This window comes from Cebus imitator, unplaced genomic scaffold (genome assembly GCF_001604975.1).
Source record: "Cebus imitator isolate Cc_AM_T3 unplaced genomic scaffold, Cebus_imitator-1.0 Scaffold44, whole genome shotgun sequence".
NCBI lineage: Eukaryota > Metazoa > Chordata > Mammalia > Primates > Cebidae > Cebus > Cebus imitator.
The window spans coordinates 5,758,658-5,775,948 of NW_016107359.1; the positions used below are offsets into that span (position 1 = coordinate 5,758,658).

At 39.3% G+C, this 17,291-nt stretch overlaps 1 protein-coding gene across 5 annotated transcripts in view; it reads left to right on the forward strand.

Annotated features, from left to right (window-relative positions):
- Positions 1 to 17,291, forward strand: part of DROSHA (drosha ribonuclease III) — a 140,076-nt gene that overhangs the window by 93,670 nt on the left and 29,115 nt on the right. For all 5 annotated transcript variants that reach the window (XM_017526833.2, XM_017526834.2, XM_017526835.2 and 2 more), the window contains 4 exons: positions 7,587 to 7,646; positions 8,977 to 9,076; positions 12,850 to 12,952; positions 14,920 to 14,990. In XM_017526833.2, coding sequence (XP_017382322.1) covers positions 7,587 to 7,646; positions 8,977 to 9,076; positions 12,850 to 12,952; positions 14,920 to 14,990 — 334 coding nt within the window. The remainder of the gene's footprint in view (positions 1 to 7,586; positions 7,647 to 8,976; positions 9,077 to 12,849; positions 12,953 to 14,919; positions 14,991 to 17,291) is intronic.

Consider the following 17,291-nt stretch of genomic DNA (forward strand, 5'->3'; position numbering starts at 1 on the left):
GCTTTCAGTTGTTCTCTTTTGTGGTTATCATAAGCCAAACCTCTTCAATCAAGAGGTAAAAAGAAAAGCAGGATAGAGCTTTAAAATTCTTACTTGAAAATGATCATATGCTCATATACCTCACTATGATGTCCTGTGAAAGTCGAAGATCAGAAAAGAATGAATTAAAATAGCCCTTAATCACACCCTCAGGGATGGTGTGACCATGGTTTTATTTTACCCTGCGACATTGTGGAGTCTGTATTTTGACAAGTAGAATCCTATATACCCTATGGCCCTCTAACTTGGCTACATGAACACCATAGACAGGTACTTTTCAATGATGCAAATCTGGATTTAAAATCATCTTTGTCTCATCTTCCCCCACCACAGCTGTTGGTATGTAAGCTATGTCTTTTGATAACTTCATTCGAACCTCATAATTTATGTTTTCTTTTGCTCTGTTACAAAGAGGTGGTTTTCTTGGCTTTCTTATCATGGCAGAAAGGATGATACCTGAGAAACTGTTATGTCTGAATTTACCATTTTGAAAATGATATTACTGACAGAGAATAAACAGATAATCTCTCTTGTCCCTTGACATTTGGCCTTTGTTGCTTGTGTTCAGAGGCTCATGCTCTGGATATGATCTTTTTGCTGATGCAGAGTTGACCCCAAGTGTCTGTTCAGAAACAGCCTCTTGGCCTTGGCTGCCAGGGTCTGCTGCCAGTTGACTGCTGTCAGCTAGCAGTCCACAGCTGGGCACAGCTTCTTCCAAAGACTGACCCCAAGTAAGACTGAGCTCCTTACCTGGGCTGTCAAGCATACCTTGTCCCTTCCCTGTGCGCTGATCATCATTGTAAAACTTCCTCTGTAATGCCTATGTAACCTTGTAATATCCTGCTCAAATCCTGCTGGTGTTTGTTTTATGGTACATATTCTTGTTCTTCTGTGGACCCATAATTGTGTTACAGGGCTGTTTTTCTTTACAGGACTGTAAGGATTTTGAAGGTCTATGGCCCTATCTATATTTTTTTCTCCCTGTTCTTTGTAACTAGTGCCTTTCACAGAACAGGTACTCAGGAAGGAATGCCATTCATCATACTACTTTTATTCCAGGTTATTTACTTATTGACCAGAAATAGGGCAACAGGGAGATCAAGAAAGGTTACGGTCAGCAGGGCTTTAAATGGCTGGATAGTATCTTTCTTAATCTCATTTGGGATGGGCTAGGGTTTACAAAAAAGGCATGAAGGTTTAAAATTAATAAGTAATTTTTGATAACCTGGCTGCCATTAAAACTACAAAACAATTAACTTTTATGATGCTGTAATCTCAAGTGAATATGCCACCCATAGTTTTAAAGAACATCACTGTTTAACCACCTAAATCTGAGTTAATAGTTATATTTAATTCATTCATGCAAATTGTGATGAACTGTTACCACAAAAAGGGTGTCTAAAGGGTGAGGCATTTGGTGGCATTCAAGTAATCCATGTATTATCATTAAGACCCTTGGGAAAGAGGGACCAGGATAGTAGCAATGGAAAAAAGGGAAAAACCAAGCCGCCTTGGTTTGATTTTTTTTTTTTTCTTTTGGATTGGAGAGAGTCATTGCTGCAAATAATGCATAAAAATCTTGGCCAGCCACAGTGACTGACACCTGTAATCCCAGCACTTTGGGAGGCCAAGGTGAGTGGATCACCTGAAGTCAGGAGTTCAAGACCAGCCTGGCCAACATGGTGAAAACCTGTCTCTACTAAAAACACAAAAATCAGCCAGGTGTGGTGGTGGCCACCTGTAATCCCAGCTACTCTGGTGGCTGATGCAGGAGAATTGCTTGAACCCAGGAGGCTGAGGTTGCAGTGAGCCAAGATCATGCCACTGCATTTCACCCTGGGCAACGGAGAGAGACTGTCTAAAAAAAAAAAAAAAAAAAATTAGACCAACAAAGAGACACATATGGACTATTTGTTAATGTCTGTGTATTTAAGGAAATGGTAGTTGCAAGTGTTTTGCATTAGAAGCACAGTAATATGTATTAAATATATGTAAATCCCATTGAGTGAATTTACCACTCTATATGCTTCAAGTTAAATTCCCAAGTCCAGTACATCTGAAATCTCCTGGGTCTGTAGCCTGTCCTCCCTACAAGTGTCCAGTCAGGTGCAATGAGTTGAAGGAATCCTAAGTTGGGTAGAAGTTCCCATTGACCTCCAAGGCCCCCTTTAGCCAGTCACTGCTTGAGAATTGGGATGCCAGAGTGGGAGAAGATTCTGCATACCCTCACTGGATTTGGCTTTCCTTGAGTCAATGGTACCTTACAGTATTTACTGTTACAGGGAGATTGTTATGTTTTATAAAGTGCATTGAATTCCTCAGACACAATGTGCTGTATAAATGTTACAGTTAATCTAGATTTCATAAGGCCTCCGCTGATTCACTTCTTAAAAGCAAATGGAGTGTTTACTGCTCAGTAAACATCTCATCTTGGAGCCTGCTAGTATGTATAAAGAGGGTGATTAAAGAAAGTCTAAACAATAAAAGAAGGAACAAAAAATTTGCTGCTGCTGTGAGGACTGGCCACCACTCTTTCCATTTTTCCAGATAAACCATTGGCTTAGGAATTGTACAGTGTAATAATAAACCAAAGTAGTATTTAATAGCCATTCATATTTATGGCTTATTGCCAGAGGTTAATGATAATGTAGATACAGAAAAACATGTTGGATATGGGCAAATTATTTAATAAATGGCAGACTCACTATTGAATAAATGTATTTAGAACCATGACCTTGTATTTCAACAACATGAATAATAATCCAACTTTGTGGGTATTAAAACCCTAGATGTAGTTTTTGTCTCCATGAAAGTTTATAAAAGAAGTTAAGGTAAATCTTATTACGCCATTATGACTTCATTTAAAATAGTATATGACTTAAAGCAGCCAGTACTCTTTGACTGAATGTCTTACTGTTCTTTAAAAATGCGTCAGACATCCAGGTATGGTTTGTCCCCAGCCCTTGCCAGGGTTTCTTGCTTTCCATGTTGAGATTTTTCTGTATAGTTCTTTGCACTATTAGGAAGAAGATAAAGTTTGTGCCACAGAAAATGCATTTTTATTTTACTGGCTCATGAAAAAGAATTTATTTTTAAAAAGCTCACTCTTTCTTATTTCTATCTTACTCAAGACAGTAGCTTAACAGGTTCCTTGAAATTGTAGGCGGGCTTAGGAGTTAACATCATCTTACTTTAAATCATGCCTCTATTCCTTGATGCTTTCCCCAAGAATGATGGCAGTTGCTTCTGAAGTTCTGATGTATTTGACAGAAAGCAAAATATCAGTACAGAAAAGTTTCGGAAATATGTTTTTTGTTAATATAATGTGTTGTACTCCACTGTGGAACTTTTTAGTCACTCTTGGCTGGTGGAGTAGCAACAAAAAGAAGTCCTTTAAAATCTAGTATGTATTTGGTAAAAAGAAGAAAAGTTTGTTTTAGGACCTACTCCTTTTTTTTTTTTTTTTGGGACATGGTCTCCCACTGTCACCCAGGCTGGAGTGCAGTGGTGCGATCATAACTCACTGCGGCTTTGACCTCCCAGGCTCAAGCGATCCTCTCGTCTCAGCCTCCAGAGTAGCTGAGACTAAGACATGTGCCACCACACCTGGCTAATTTTTAAAAATATTTGGTAGAGATAAGATCTTACTTTGTTGCCTAGGCTGGTCTTGAACTTCTGGCCTCAAGCAATCTCCCACCTCAGCCTCCCGAAGTGCTAGGATTACAGGCATGAGCCACTACACCTGGCCTGCCTTTTTTTTTTTTTTAAACTAAATTATGAGATTATGAATTTGTCAGGTAGACATAAATTGAATGTGTTTTCTCTTCATCTCTCTTTTGTTTTTTCATTTCCCTATTGGCTATTACAATTGAGTATTCCTTATCCAAAATGCTTGGGACCAACAGTGTTTCAGAATTTCTTGGATTTTGGAATATTTGCATATACGTAGTGAGATATCTTGGGCATAGGACCCAATTCTAAATGGAATTCATTTATATTTCATATATAGCTTATACACATAGCCTGAAGGTAATTTTAGACAATATTATTAATACTTCTGTTTTGACTGCAACTTGTCGCTTAAGGTCAGGTGTGGAACTTTCTACTTGTGGCATCATATTGACACTCAAGAGTTTCAGATTTTGGAACACTTTGGATTTGGGGTTAAGGATGCTTAACCTGTAATTGCTTCCCAGAATGATGTTTTCACATAAATGAAAGGCCATAAATTGAAAGGAGGGTTCAGAATCACTCCCTCGTTGTTCACAACTTATCAGATTTTTCCCATTACCTTTTGTTTCCTGTAAAATTCCAAAATGTGGAGGAATAGTAGGGTAGAAGAATAAACTTACTAATGCAATAAGTGAAATGATAGCAATTGTGCTTAAATTTCCAAGTAGATGATTTGGTAGCTAAGAGTAATTTACAAGTATTCTAAATTTTCTACTGTTTCCTGAAACTATAGGGATACTTTATGGAAATTAAGCTGGCACATATAAAACAGAATAATACAGATCCGATCTAATTTTGTTGTAAATGGAGTGATAAGTGTTGAAGTTTTGTGGGAATGGGGGTGGGATGGTGGGAGTTAGCTGGCACTTGGAAGCTCCAGTACTTAGGGTAGGCCTCCCAGCTGACTGCAGGAATGAGTGGGATTTGGGAGAGGTGGCAGGGAAGGGAGAGGGGATGGTGCCTGCATGGTACAGCTGTGCAGGTTGATCAACATGGAGTCGAAAGTTGCTGTTGAAAGTAGATAAAAGGGGTGGATATGATAAAACTGGATAAAGAATGGCCTTGAAAGCCAGATGGGTATAGACTTGAAAGGCAGCTGTTGAGTTTTGGGAGGAGAATTTTGTGGGTTGGTGTCAGAGAGATTTAAGAAAGGCCCTGAAGGTAGTGAGGCCAGCTCACGCCCAAGCCTGTCTCTTGCTGTCTGTGCTCGGGCTCCAGAGCCTCTGCGTGTCCCTGTCTCTCCTCAGTGCATCCCTTTGGTTTTTCTCCCCTTGTACATCCCCAAACTCATATTTTCTCTTTCAGCAGCCAGCCTTAAAATAGACATTCGGGTTCTTTTCATATTTAGCCATCCCCCCAACTTATCCTTTCAAGGCCTCTAGTGAATGCCTGAAACCAAAGACAGTAATACATAACCCTGTATGTACTATGTTTTTTCCTACACATACATACCTATAATGAAGTTTAAGGTATAAATTAGGCACAGTAAGGGGTTAACAGCAATAATAAAATAGAACAGCTATAACAGCATGCTTTCTGTACACCAGACCCCCGTGACATGTAATTTGCCTATGTAACAAACCTGCACATGGACCCCTCAACCTAAAATAAAAGTAAAAAGCAAATAAATGACAGTATGCCAGTATCACGACTCTTGTGCTTTGGGGCCATTATTAAGTAAAATAAGGATGATTTGAACATAGGCACTGAGATAGTACAACAGTTGATCTGGTAGCCCACATGGCTACTAAGTGACAGCATAGAGGTGCTTGAAAAAGGGATTATCCCAGGTGGCATAGGGTGGGACAGCACAAGAATTTACCATGTGATGAAGAATAGCATGCAGTTTAAAACTTATGAATTGTTTATTTCTGAAATTTTCCATTTAATGTTTTTAGACTGTGCTTGACCAGGAAACTGTGGAATATGAAACCATGGTTATGGGAGGGCTACTGTACAATCCCATATAACTTATTACTTCTCCAGCCTACTGTAGTCAAAATCAGGTTTGTCTCCACCACTTCACAGATATCCCCTCAAGGGCCTCAGCACCTTCACAGGACTGAATCAGTGGTCTGTTCTCATCTGACTTGAATCTAAGCAACACTGGGCATGGCTGACCACTTCGCTCTTGAAACACATTCTTCCCTGTGGATCGAGGAGAGCATACTGGCTTCCTTTCCTCCTCCCTCCCTGGCCAGGTCTCCTTTTCTGGCTTCCCTTCTGCTTGACTTCTCAACTTCCCTCTATCCAGGCCCTCCCTGGGTTCATTCCTGGGACCCTTTTTCCCTCTGGCTGCATCCTCTCAAGTGGTGTCATACGATTCGTCACCTAAAATTCTGTGTGGACATTGACCAACCCTAAAGATCGTCACCTAAAATTCTGTGTGGACATTGACCAACCCTAAAGATTCATTAGCAGCTTTGTCCTAGCCCACGAGCAGTAGGTTACTATCCAGCACTCTGCTGGATCTCTCCATTTGGATATTTGATGGGCATTTCAAAGTTAACATGTCCAAAATGCACCTTTTGCTTTTCTCCCAAACCTGCTCCCCTTTTGGCCCTCCCCTCCGCAGTAATGGCACTACTCCTCGCGAGCTAGGCCATGACCTTCATTCTTTTCTTTCACTTAACCTCCACATCCCAACTCTAGCTATCAACAGTTCTTTTCAGCTGTGTCTCCAGCATGCATCCCAAATCTGACTGTTGCCCGCCCCGCACCGTGACCTCGCTAGCCTAAGCCTCCGTGTGGGAAACTCCTTGCACCTGCTGCAGCGTTCCCCCCAGTGCTTCTCTTTCCTGCACTCAGTGTCCACACAGCAGCCAGTGTGGCCTGTTGAAAACCTCAGTCACTTCATGTCATGTCTGTGCTCAACCAAAGGGGCAGTGAGAAAAGCACTTTACCACTGAGGGAAGGTGCTCCATTGGCTTCACTGAGGCGCAGGAGGAGATTTTCCTTGGGCCACCTTCTTGGTCATTTCAGTCCTGTTTGCGAACATGAGAAACTAACAGCCTGCGAGATGTGACTCCATCATATAATAAAAGTATAAATAAAGTGTGATCTATGTGCTGAGGGGGAAGTATTGATTTCGATGAGGGGCACTGGGCAGGGCTTCATAAAGAAGATAACGTTTTTGCTGGGCCTCAAGGGGTTAGTAGATTTTCAGTGTGGCTCATTGTATGGGAGAGAGTGGAAGGCTCTGGGGTGGCAGGGAGCTTGGTCTCAAGAGGCACGCTGAGTGTCTTAGGGGATGCCTGTTTCAGAGAGTGCCAGGTAGTTTTGGAGCAGGGCCCGATGTGTAGATAGAAAAGGATAGGCGTGGGTAAAGAGACTGAAAAGGCAGATCGGACTTATTTTGAAGGACTTCCGACACTGGGTTGAGTTTAGAGTTGGAGTGATGTAGGACTGTCTTTAGGACATTGTATCAAAACGGATTTTTCAGTGGTCAGAAAATCACTGAATGCATCCTTCTTTCTGTCTTCTACCTGATAATAGTATGGAAATACTAATGATTGTTAGTGAGATATCACCTTGACGTCTCTGAATGCTTTAAGTCTGGTTCCCAGAGGAAGAAAGCCCCCAGGTAGAAAGCCTGAACCACACAGTATGAAGGAATGCACCCCTCCTTCTCATTAGGCAGGTGCCAGATGCCTGAGGGCTAAGATGGTGGTCAGTGCTCTTAATTTATGAGGAATAGGGAAGGTGCTTTCATTATTAAAGGTGCTAACCCTCATGTGCCCTTTTCTTGCGGGGTGGTGGTGGGTGGTGGGGTCTTAGTATGTTATTTTAAGTGATCTTTTTCATTCCCATTGTAGGATTAATCACAATGAACGGTTGGAGTTCCTGGGTGATGCTGTTGTTGAATTTCTGACCAGGTAATTAGCCTTTTTTTTTTTTCCAACTCTTCAATAATTACATTTTATAGGTAACATACTTCGTACTTATTACGTTCCTTTCTTTGTAATTAGTAAAATAAGGCATTGAAACACCATGTATTTTATCTCTTTTGTAGAGCTCAAAAGCCACGTCTGTGGCTCTTGCCCTGACAACTTGCACTCACTGATGCTGTAATGAGTGAGATTACAAGATGAAAGGCTGGTGTCTCTGTCCTGTCAAGCATATGTTAAAGTTGCTTACAGCCGCATGAGATCAGTTTGTCTTGGTCTAGATGCTTCAGAGCTTATATTCAATTTGTAAAGAAAGGGATGATATTTTAAAATGTCATTTCATCTTCTAGGATTTGTCTTTGATCCCTTTCTTACTCTTTCTGATCTCAAGGGAAGTAAAGCTTACAAGTAATTTTAATGACCAGATTTGTGTGTGTGTGTGTGTGTGTGTGTGTGTGTGTTTTCTCTCCAGAAGTATTTTAGGATCATTAATTTGAAAAGTAGGGGTAGGAAGCTGGGGCATGGTGGCTCACGCTTGTAATCTCAGCACTTTGAAAGACCAAGGTAGGTGGATTGCCTGAGATCAGGAGCTCGAGACCAGCCTGGCCAACATGGCAAAACCCCATCTCTACTAAAAATACAAAAATTAGCCAGGCATGGTGCTGCACGCCTGTAGTCACAGCTACCCGGAGGCCGAGGCAGGAGAATCACTTTAACCTGGGAGGTGAAGATTGCGACATTGCACTCCAGCCTGGCGACAGAGTGAGACTCCATCTCAAAAAAAAAAACAAAAAACAGAAAGTAGGGGGACAAAAGTGTGTTTTGCTTTTCTATACTGCTGCAATTTCTCTTTTAAAGGGAGACAATACATGCTTCTCTTAGAACTCCTTGAGCTGTTGTTATTCTCTTTAGGTCATTTCTTTTCACAAGATGGACATAATTAGGAGAAGGGACTCTTCTCTTCAGGGACCACACATAACTCAGCCCAAGGAAAAGCATTTGTTTCACTCCTAATTTTTAGTATTAAATGTGTTTGCTCTTAGAGTGTGTGACTGATTATTCTGCTCTTTGTTGCCATCAGATTTCAGAGAAATCTTTTAACAGAAATAAATGTGAAAATGAGTGAATGTTCTAGCTTTTAGCACATTCAGATATACTGTTCTTACTGTTTAGCTTTCAATGACTTTTAATCAGATCCTTTAGTTTGATTCAGCTGGTATCCATTGCGCAGATACTGTGTGCTAGCCCTGTTTCTGTGACTCAGAGCCACAGACAAAATGTTGTGATGCATATTTATTCATGTGCTTTTTTTTTGTAGTGTCCATTTGTACTATTTGTTTCCTAGTCTGGAAGAAGGAGGATTAGCAACCTATCGGACTGCCATTGTCCAGAATCAGCACCTTGCCATGCTAGCAAAGGTATAGAAAACATCTGCGGCATTTGTAGTTATGTCTGACTTGCTCTTCTTCTGTCCATGCATAACTTTGCATTTGAATAAGTAACTCTTTAGGATATATTAGGGATGTAATATTTTACAGACCAGGAGGTATTTTTGTTGGATTTTAAGAATCCAGCCTTATTAGTTCTGTTACCTTTGTGAGTTTCACCAGCAGCTAATGAACTCCACAATGAGGTAACTTGAAAACAGATGAAGAAAAATTTGACAGGTGTGCATGAACAGAGTTAAACATTTGGGGAAAAGGAACATGGGAACAAAGCAAAAGAAATATACTGTATTTTCCCTTTGTGTAATATTTCTGTAGTACATTTGTTTTTGATTTACGTTAACATGCCAAATGATAGCTTTGAACAGAATATTCCAGACCATTTTTTATCCACTAGGGGTACTTTATACACCTTTGAGAATCCCCCAAATCACAAATCCTACTAAGATTTAGGGTTTAGGCTGTCCCCCTAGCCTCATTGACTTAGCTCAGTGACTAACAGAACCTTTTCTTAATTCAGATTCATGCCAGGCATTTTACTTATGTGATCTGATTCGATGTTTCCATCTCCATTTGATGTCTTGTTATAATAAATCATAGCTGATAACAACATGGACACTTGCACTGACTCATCAGGGTTCCAGTCAACACTNGTGGCCATGGACAAATTGACAAATTGTTGTTCTCGTCTCCAAGCCTCTGCTTTCTCATCTATAAAATGGAAATGATATTAGCCCTTGCCACACAGCCTGGTTATGACAATTAAATGAAATTATGAGTTTTAATGATTTTGTTTACAAAGTGCTACGCATAATACTTGTTTATAGTAATTATACAAAGATGTTAATAATTTTGTAGGGGCTATTTTTATTGGTGCTACCCATGTTCTTATGATAAATCCTTACATTTTTATAGACCTCTGGGTTTATTTAATAGTAGGTAGAATGGTGGCTCTTAAATCCCCAAACACTGAGGATCCACTGGAAAAGCTTTTGTGGGTTTTCCCTAAAGTAATTTGTATATTTTCTTCATTTTGATATAAAAGTTTGATTTTGAAAGAAAGAGTAGATAAAGCCCATCCTAGCTTTATGACTGGTTTCTTAATTGATCTTGCCAAGGCATTAATTATATTCAAGATGTGGTTAATTTTAGCTTATGTGTTAGCAAGAACACATTGTTTTATTTTATTTGATAACATCATCATTGTAGCTACAGTGGTAGGCTTTGAACTGGTTTTGGAGGCATTTGAGAAAGTAAATATTGATGTCTTAATGAAAATCTGTAAGTAGCCAGGTAAGCTAACTTGGCTTTTAGCAGGCCCACAATGAATGAAATTTCAAACTGCCTAGTGTTTGGTTGATTTAATTGTCACAATGCTTCCTGATCATTCACATAAATGCCACTGGAAGTACATATTAATAAGTAGGTTATCACTCCGTTCCTTACTGTTTTTAGTTTAGGATGTAATGGAATGGCATAATTGTTTTTCAAACACTTGTAGGGAAGATATTTACAAAGTGTGGGGAATTGCCATGGCATGAAAACAAAAGCTTTTCTATAACCCATTGGGTGCTGTGCAAAGCCATGACTAATGACAGAGTTTGTCCCTGCAGGGAATATTCTATGTGGTCTTCTTGCACCAAGCCCAAGCCTTGCCATTCCCATAGTACTCAACACCCAGTGGCTGCAGCAGACGGCTGTGTGGTCCGACTTTCTTCTGTCTAGACCCGTAGTCCTTAGCCATTTGGGAAGGAAGGGAATTGATGGAAAATTGTTGACCTCTTTGAGAATCTAATGAAAGCTGTAGGTCACCTTCCAGGCTAATGAACATTGTAACACATAAACAGTAGCATACCACTCTCTCCTTTTTAAAAGTTGTACTAGTGCCTACATGGAAAAATAAGGATATAGAGACTAGAAGAAGTCAGGAAATTCACATCGCAGCACTCCAGAATATAGTAGATGTTTATAAGATAAAATATGGCTTGCAGTCTGCTCACAAGCAGGGCTCCAGAGATAGCAAACAATTAGATTTTCCCAGTGAAGTTGTGAAACAGATGAAATTTACATATTCTAGTATAAACTCTTGCACTTTGGGATCAATTTTTAAAAAGAGATATTTTCTGCTATTGCATTTGCGGTAGTCAAAACTCATTTGAGTATATTTTATAATCACGGATTTCAAACAGTACAAACTACTACAGCATGTATGTCTTGTTTTTATTGTCTTTGTCTTTTTCCAACATAAATAAATATGGATATTTAACACACATACTGAGACACACAAAATGTATGTCTTTTGTCTGAGGACTGGTGGAACTCATATTGTCCTAAGCTGTTCATTGACTTGTGATTTGTTCCATGTTATGTGGCATGTTATTGCTTAGTATTTATTGAATTGAATTACATGGTGATGGAAATTGATTTATTGTGTATTTATGCAATGTTTGTATGTTTCTTTTTTATGGGAAGAATTATGATTTCTATTTATTCAATCTCAGGAGTTTTATAAAAGTTTTCTTTCACATTGTGTCTAGTTCTAAAAGGCCAGAATTGATTTGTGTGTTGTAATACCATGGGATAAGAAATAAGCAGCCACGGAGATCAAAGTAAAGGAAAAATATGAGTAAGATAGTGAAATGAATCCAGAGGTAAAGTTAGTATGCACTGACGTATTCATCAGCCCTACCCCTAGAACGGGGCCACAAATTTGGCTCTAAACTCTTCTGAGGCCAAATCAGAAAAAGAAACACAATTCATTACAAGTGATATTTTCAAAGCCCTTAAGATCAATCCAATTCATTGCTCAGAAGATCTCACTGAACCCACAGAGATATGAGTATGGAAACCTCATAAAGGGGGACACAAATGCTAGGATATCAGGCTCCCCAAAAAAATTAAAAAAAAAAAAGATTTAGAGTTATAAGGCATTTTGAAGTCTTCTGAAGGTCTTCACTCTACCACATAAAAATCTATTTTGGGCCAGGTGCAGTGGCTCACACCTGTAATTCTAGCACTTTGGGAGGCTGAGGCAGCTGGATCACCTGTGATCAGGAGTTTGAGACCAGCCTGGCCAACATGGTGAAACCCTGTCTCTATTAAAAATATAAAAATTAGCATGGCATGTTGGCTCACACCTGTAGTCCTGACTACTTGGGAGGCTGAGGAAGGAGAATCACTTCAACCTGGGAGGTGGAGGATGCAGCAAGCCAAGATCATGCCACTGCACTGAGAGAGCCAGATTCTGTCTCCAAAAAACAACAATAAAAAGTCTGTTTTATATGGTGCCGACATTGTCAGTACCACGTGACTCAAGTCAAAGAAGTAAAATTGACTTTCAGAACTTTGGGTTAGGTTTGCAATTCTCTCCCTAGGCATATTGGATGAACCCAGGGACTTAAGGTCTCATAGCAGAGTCTTATTCCAGCCTGGGCTAGTGCTTGGTCTGAACTTGAAATTGGAAAGTTCAGATCTGATCAATTCTGAACCCCACTTGAACTATTGGAGTTTGTAGAAGGCTGTTTGAGAAAGAACTGAGTTAGTCAAAACCGAGCCATATGTATAGGACTTCTAATGAATGATAAACTCAACTCACTCTTAATATACTCATATGAGGCCAATAGATTTGTAACCATTCCGCCACTCCCATCTTGTCTCCACACCAACCCTCTGCAAGAGATGGTGAGTTACTGTAGTTAAGATTTTGGCAAACTCTTCCTTACGTTTTGTCATTTTGAATGTTGCAGAAACTTGAACTGGACCGATTTATGCTGTATGCTCATGGGCCTGACCTTTGTAGAGAATCGGACCTTCGACATGCAATGGCCAATTGTTTTGAAGCATTAATAGGTAATTTCTCTCTTCATAGTCTACTTTCTTGCATGTCTAAACAGTCTGGAGAGCACATGAAATTTAGTGTGGAAACTTGGAACAGAATTACATGTTCCCAATGCACATGAGGTTCCTAGTACGACACCTACCACCTTATATTGTAGTTATTTTAGTTCTTTCAGAGCAGTGAACATGTCTCTATTTTTTTTTTCATTCTTACTGCCTGAATTGGTGTCTGATGTCATGTAGATGCTTATGAATTGAAATGAGGTGAATTAATATGCAGATGGATTACTTTCCAGATTGATTCAGGATCACATACATAAACAAACAAATTAGGTTGCTGAGAGAATCCAGTGTTGCTTTTGATTAAACTATTTGTAAGATTTCTGTTTTAAACATCTTGAGAACATCACATTTTTTAAATCCCAGGGTTTCAGTCCGTATAACTTATTGATTCACTTGAAGCAAGACTGATGTTGACATTTCACTCCTCACTAAGACACTTTACTTCCTTGGCTTCTTTTTGACTGTAACCAGAATACAGTTAGCTGTTGGTACAGGAAAGTTAGAAGAGTTGATTAGCTGGTGATTGCAAGTATGTGTGCTTTACCATGAAATGTTACAGTAGATTGACAATTTGATTTTTTTTTAAGGTAAATGATCAAATACATTTTCAGAGGGCTTTGTTCTTATCATTTTTGCCCTCTTCCTTTGAAAATGAATATAAAAGCTTCCCATTGTAGTTTCATGCTGATGATAGTGGCAAGAGAATGTTTAATAATTATTCACAATCTTTTCACAGCTATGTCTGTTTTTCACAAATATGTCTATTTTCAAAGAATTTGTCACATGGAATTACTTTGCTCTGTACACATAATATTTTTGACAGTTGGTGTTGCCATTGCCTCCAGAACCAGCCAGACATGATTCAATTTCCTGTTCTATCATTTATCAGATCTGTATCTTTGGCAAGTTACCTAATCTCTTCAATCCTCAGTTTCCCCATCTGTGAGATGGAGATAGTATCACTTACCTCACAGGGTTGTTATAATGATCTTAATATCCGATTCTGGCAGCATCCAATCCAGAGCAAAGCTCTACTTCCTTAAACTGTCCCCCCAAATCAACTAATGTGAGCCTAAATCCTCTAAGTCGTTTCTTACACCCTCCTACTGAGGTACCCCGTGAAAGTGAAGATAAGAATGTGGAAATGCTTTGCATGGTACCCAGGGCATAAGTGGTCCCCCAACCACAACAATTACTGCCCCTGTTACTCTTACTATCATTGTTACTACATCTGTCAAGAAATAATAAATGTCTTTAGTTGTCAAAAGCCCTGATAACTAAGTGCCTTAACATTTTACATGGAAAAGTAGCCTTTCTGAAGACAAGTGTAAACATTTGATTTCAAGAAAGTATGACTACTCCATTTCAGAGTTAATTGATACCCAGTTAAAATGTTATGATAGTGCTTCCTGGTTATGATTCATGCAGTGTGTGTGCCCAGTGCTTAATTATTTCAAATTAAAGGTAAAGCTTTCCCTCATATTTTGTTTGCAGATGGCTTCATTGATCTATTTTTTTTCCTTAGGTACCTGTATATATGTGGTCTGAAACATAAAACTATCAATGCATAGAATACAACAGAACATTTTCTTTACTAAAGTCAAGTATTTGTGCATTGTTCCCTTAGTAAGGGTTTATACCTTTACCCTTCATGTTAGTTCATCTTTGGCCTCTCTTACTTACAATATTAGATTTAGATTTTAGTAAATTGAATTTCATATTATTTCAGTCTAATTTGTAACACAAAATATAGCAAAAAGAGGGAAAATGTCACTTTTAAGACAGTTGCTTCTGAACATGCTGATTTGTTTTCTGTGATTGGTTTTTGGCCTGCCTCTTTGCTTTTTATAGAGATACGTAATTTTCTTTGACTATTGATGGAGACTCCCTTTTGGCCTTCTCTTCCTTTCGTCTAGGAGCTGTTTACTTGGAGGGAAGCCTGGAGGAAGCCAAGCAGTTATTTGGACGCTTGCTTTTTAATGATCCGGTATTTATATGGAATCATTTGAAGGATTTTATGTTATATATCATTACAGAAGATTTTATTTCAGCTGGTATTTGTAACTTGAAGAGAATATAGGAGAAACAAAATAGCCAAATCTACCATAGATGGGACATTTAAAGTAGACCAAAATAGCTTATGCAACTCTTGCAGATGGAAAGTTCCATGGACCTTTACACAAGGAGTTTTTCATTCACCTGAACCTTGTTTTTCCTCATGGTCACTTACAAATTAAATATGAAAACAAATATAATAGGACTTCGCTATTTTGAAATGTCTTGAAGTTAATTGTGATTTTATATTTTAGAATCATTTGGTATCTATCCCATGCAGGCTTAGATGAAGTAATAGCCTTTTGGCTTTTCAGTGTACGATTTGTTTTTATGTAAATTATGTAGACTAGATAAATGTTTATTTACTTTAGAAGGTTCATAGGGAGTTTCTGATAGGGGTATGAATAAAGAGTATGAAAGGACTTTTTTTTTTTTTTAAAGCAAATTGTAGTTTAAGAAAAAATGATAGAGTCTAAAATAGTTTCTGTTGTTACTTAAACATTTAGCTATTAATATTGCCAGAGACACCTTTTTAATCCTGCATGTAATAGAGCACACTGGATGCTTTCTGCACCAAAAACAAGTCAATTTAACATTTAAAGGGTGAAGCAACTCTGTATTCCAAATTGAAATGTCATTATAATTGAATGAAATAGCCCTCATGGAGCAATAAAGAACACAGGAAGCCAGTTTTAAGCCGCTGTGAAACCTTCAGCTTAAATGGCTGTCAGACGTTATTACTGTATTACTTTGGGTAGTTTTTAAAAGAAGGATCAATAGTTTTGAAAAATATGACCTGGGCAACGTTCATATCTGGTAATTAGATTTTTGTATTTGTTTTTCTAGAGATATGTGATGATTTTTACATGTGTGAATTTCCTCATTATGGGAAGGTTATCTACAGGTGCTCTGTGTCCCTCATTTTTACCCTGCACATGTAAACACATGTGCATCTTGATTTGTGCCTGTAGCAGATGGTGTGTGTTTTAAGACCTTTTCTCAAATCTTAAATTTTCTTTGTTCAGGCCTTCACCTTTTGTGGGTCATTTCAGCAAGCTCTTCGCTCTCTTTCCTTCCTGCAGTCTTGCCTCTGTGCCCCCAGCACCTTGCAGACTCCTTCCCCCACCCCCATCTCTTCCCTGTCCCCTTTTCCTATCTTACCTGCATTCCCCAGTCCACTGTGTTCTGTTGTTCTGTTTTGCTGCAGTTTTCTATTTGTCTTCTTAATTGCATCAGTGTGTGTTTAGATTCTTTTCTCTTTAAACTGCTTCTCTCCCAGTTGTCTGCTTAGCGAGCTTATCTTGTGTTTCCAGTACCTAGTGCAATGCTGGTATGTGCAGTGTTTCATACACATTTGTTAGAAGAGTGAGGTGAATATATGAATGGATGAAAAGCAGAGTCTGAACATTATCTTACAAACAGAGTGGTTGAGATTCTGAATTTGTTGTTGTGTGCCTTTTGTGAAACTGTACAAGGCTCACAATGTAGGAGTTTTCTTTTTTAGTATTTTGAAGTACACAAACTTAGACACTCTGACTCATTTGACATCTCCATTTTGGTTTCCACCTATGAGTTGTAGCATGTGAGAGATGGGAGCGAACCTGTGTACTTCTTTTTTTTTTAATAAGGCATCCTGAAAGCCTAACCAGCCAAAAACAGCCAGGGACAAACCTGTAGGCAACAAAGTCAGGTTGATTGGCCGTGTTGTGGGAGTGGAGAGACGCATCCTTTGTGAGGCCTGGGCTGGTGCTAATTCTCAGGAGGTTCTTGGCTCTGGCCAGTTTAGGGGCAGCAAGAGATTACTTTGGGAGTGGGTGCCGTCAGGAGGCAGGGGCAGTTTGGCAATTGAGTGTCTGCAGTGATCCTTAGTCAGAGGGTCATAATGGCATTTCTAGCAGCTGCAAGACCTTGAGGGAGACATTGTTTCCTGTTCACTTAGCTGCTGGCTTTTTCTATGTCTGTCCTCCCAGTCTTGTAAATAGCAGGGCTGTTTTTTTCTTTTTCACCCTGAACTGAATTTTACTCTTTCAGCCACGGTTTTGCTGGTTTTATATTTTGGTCTTTGTGTAACCCTTCACATTTGACCCAGTACACTCAGATCCATTGTTTCATTTTGATCATGTCAATGGCCTGCTTACAGAGATAGAGTGGTGTTGGCCAGGCGCAGTGGCTCACACCTGTAATCCCAGCACTTTGGGAGGCCAAGGCGGGCGGATCACAAGGTCAGGAGTTC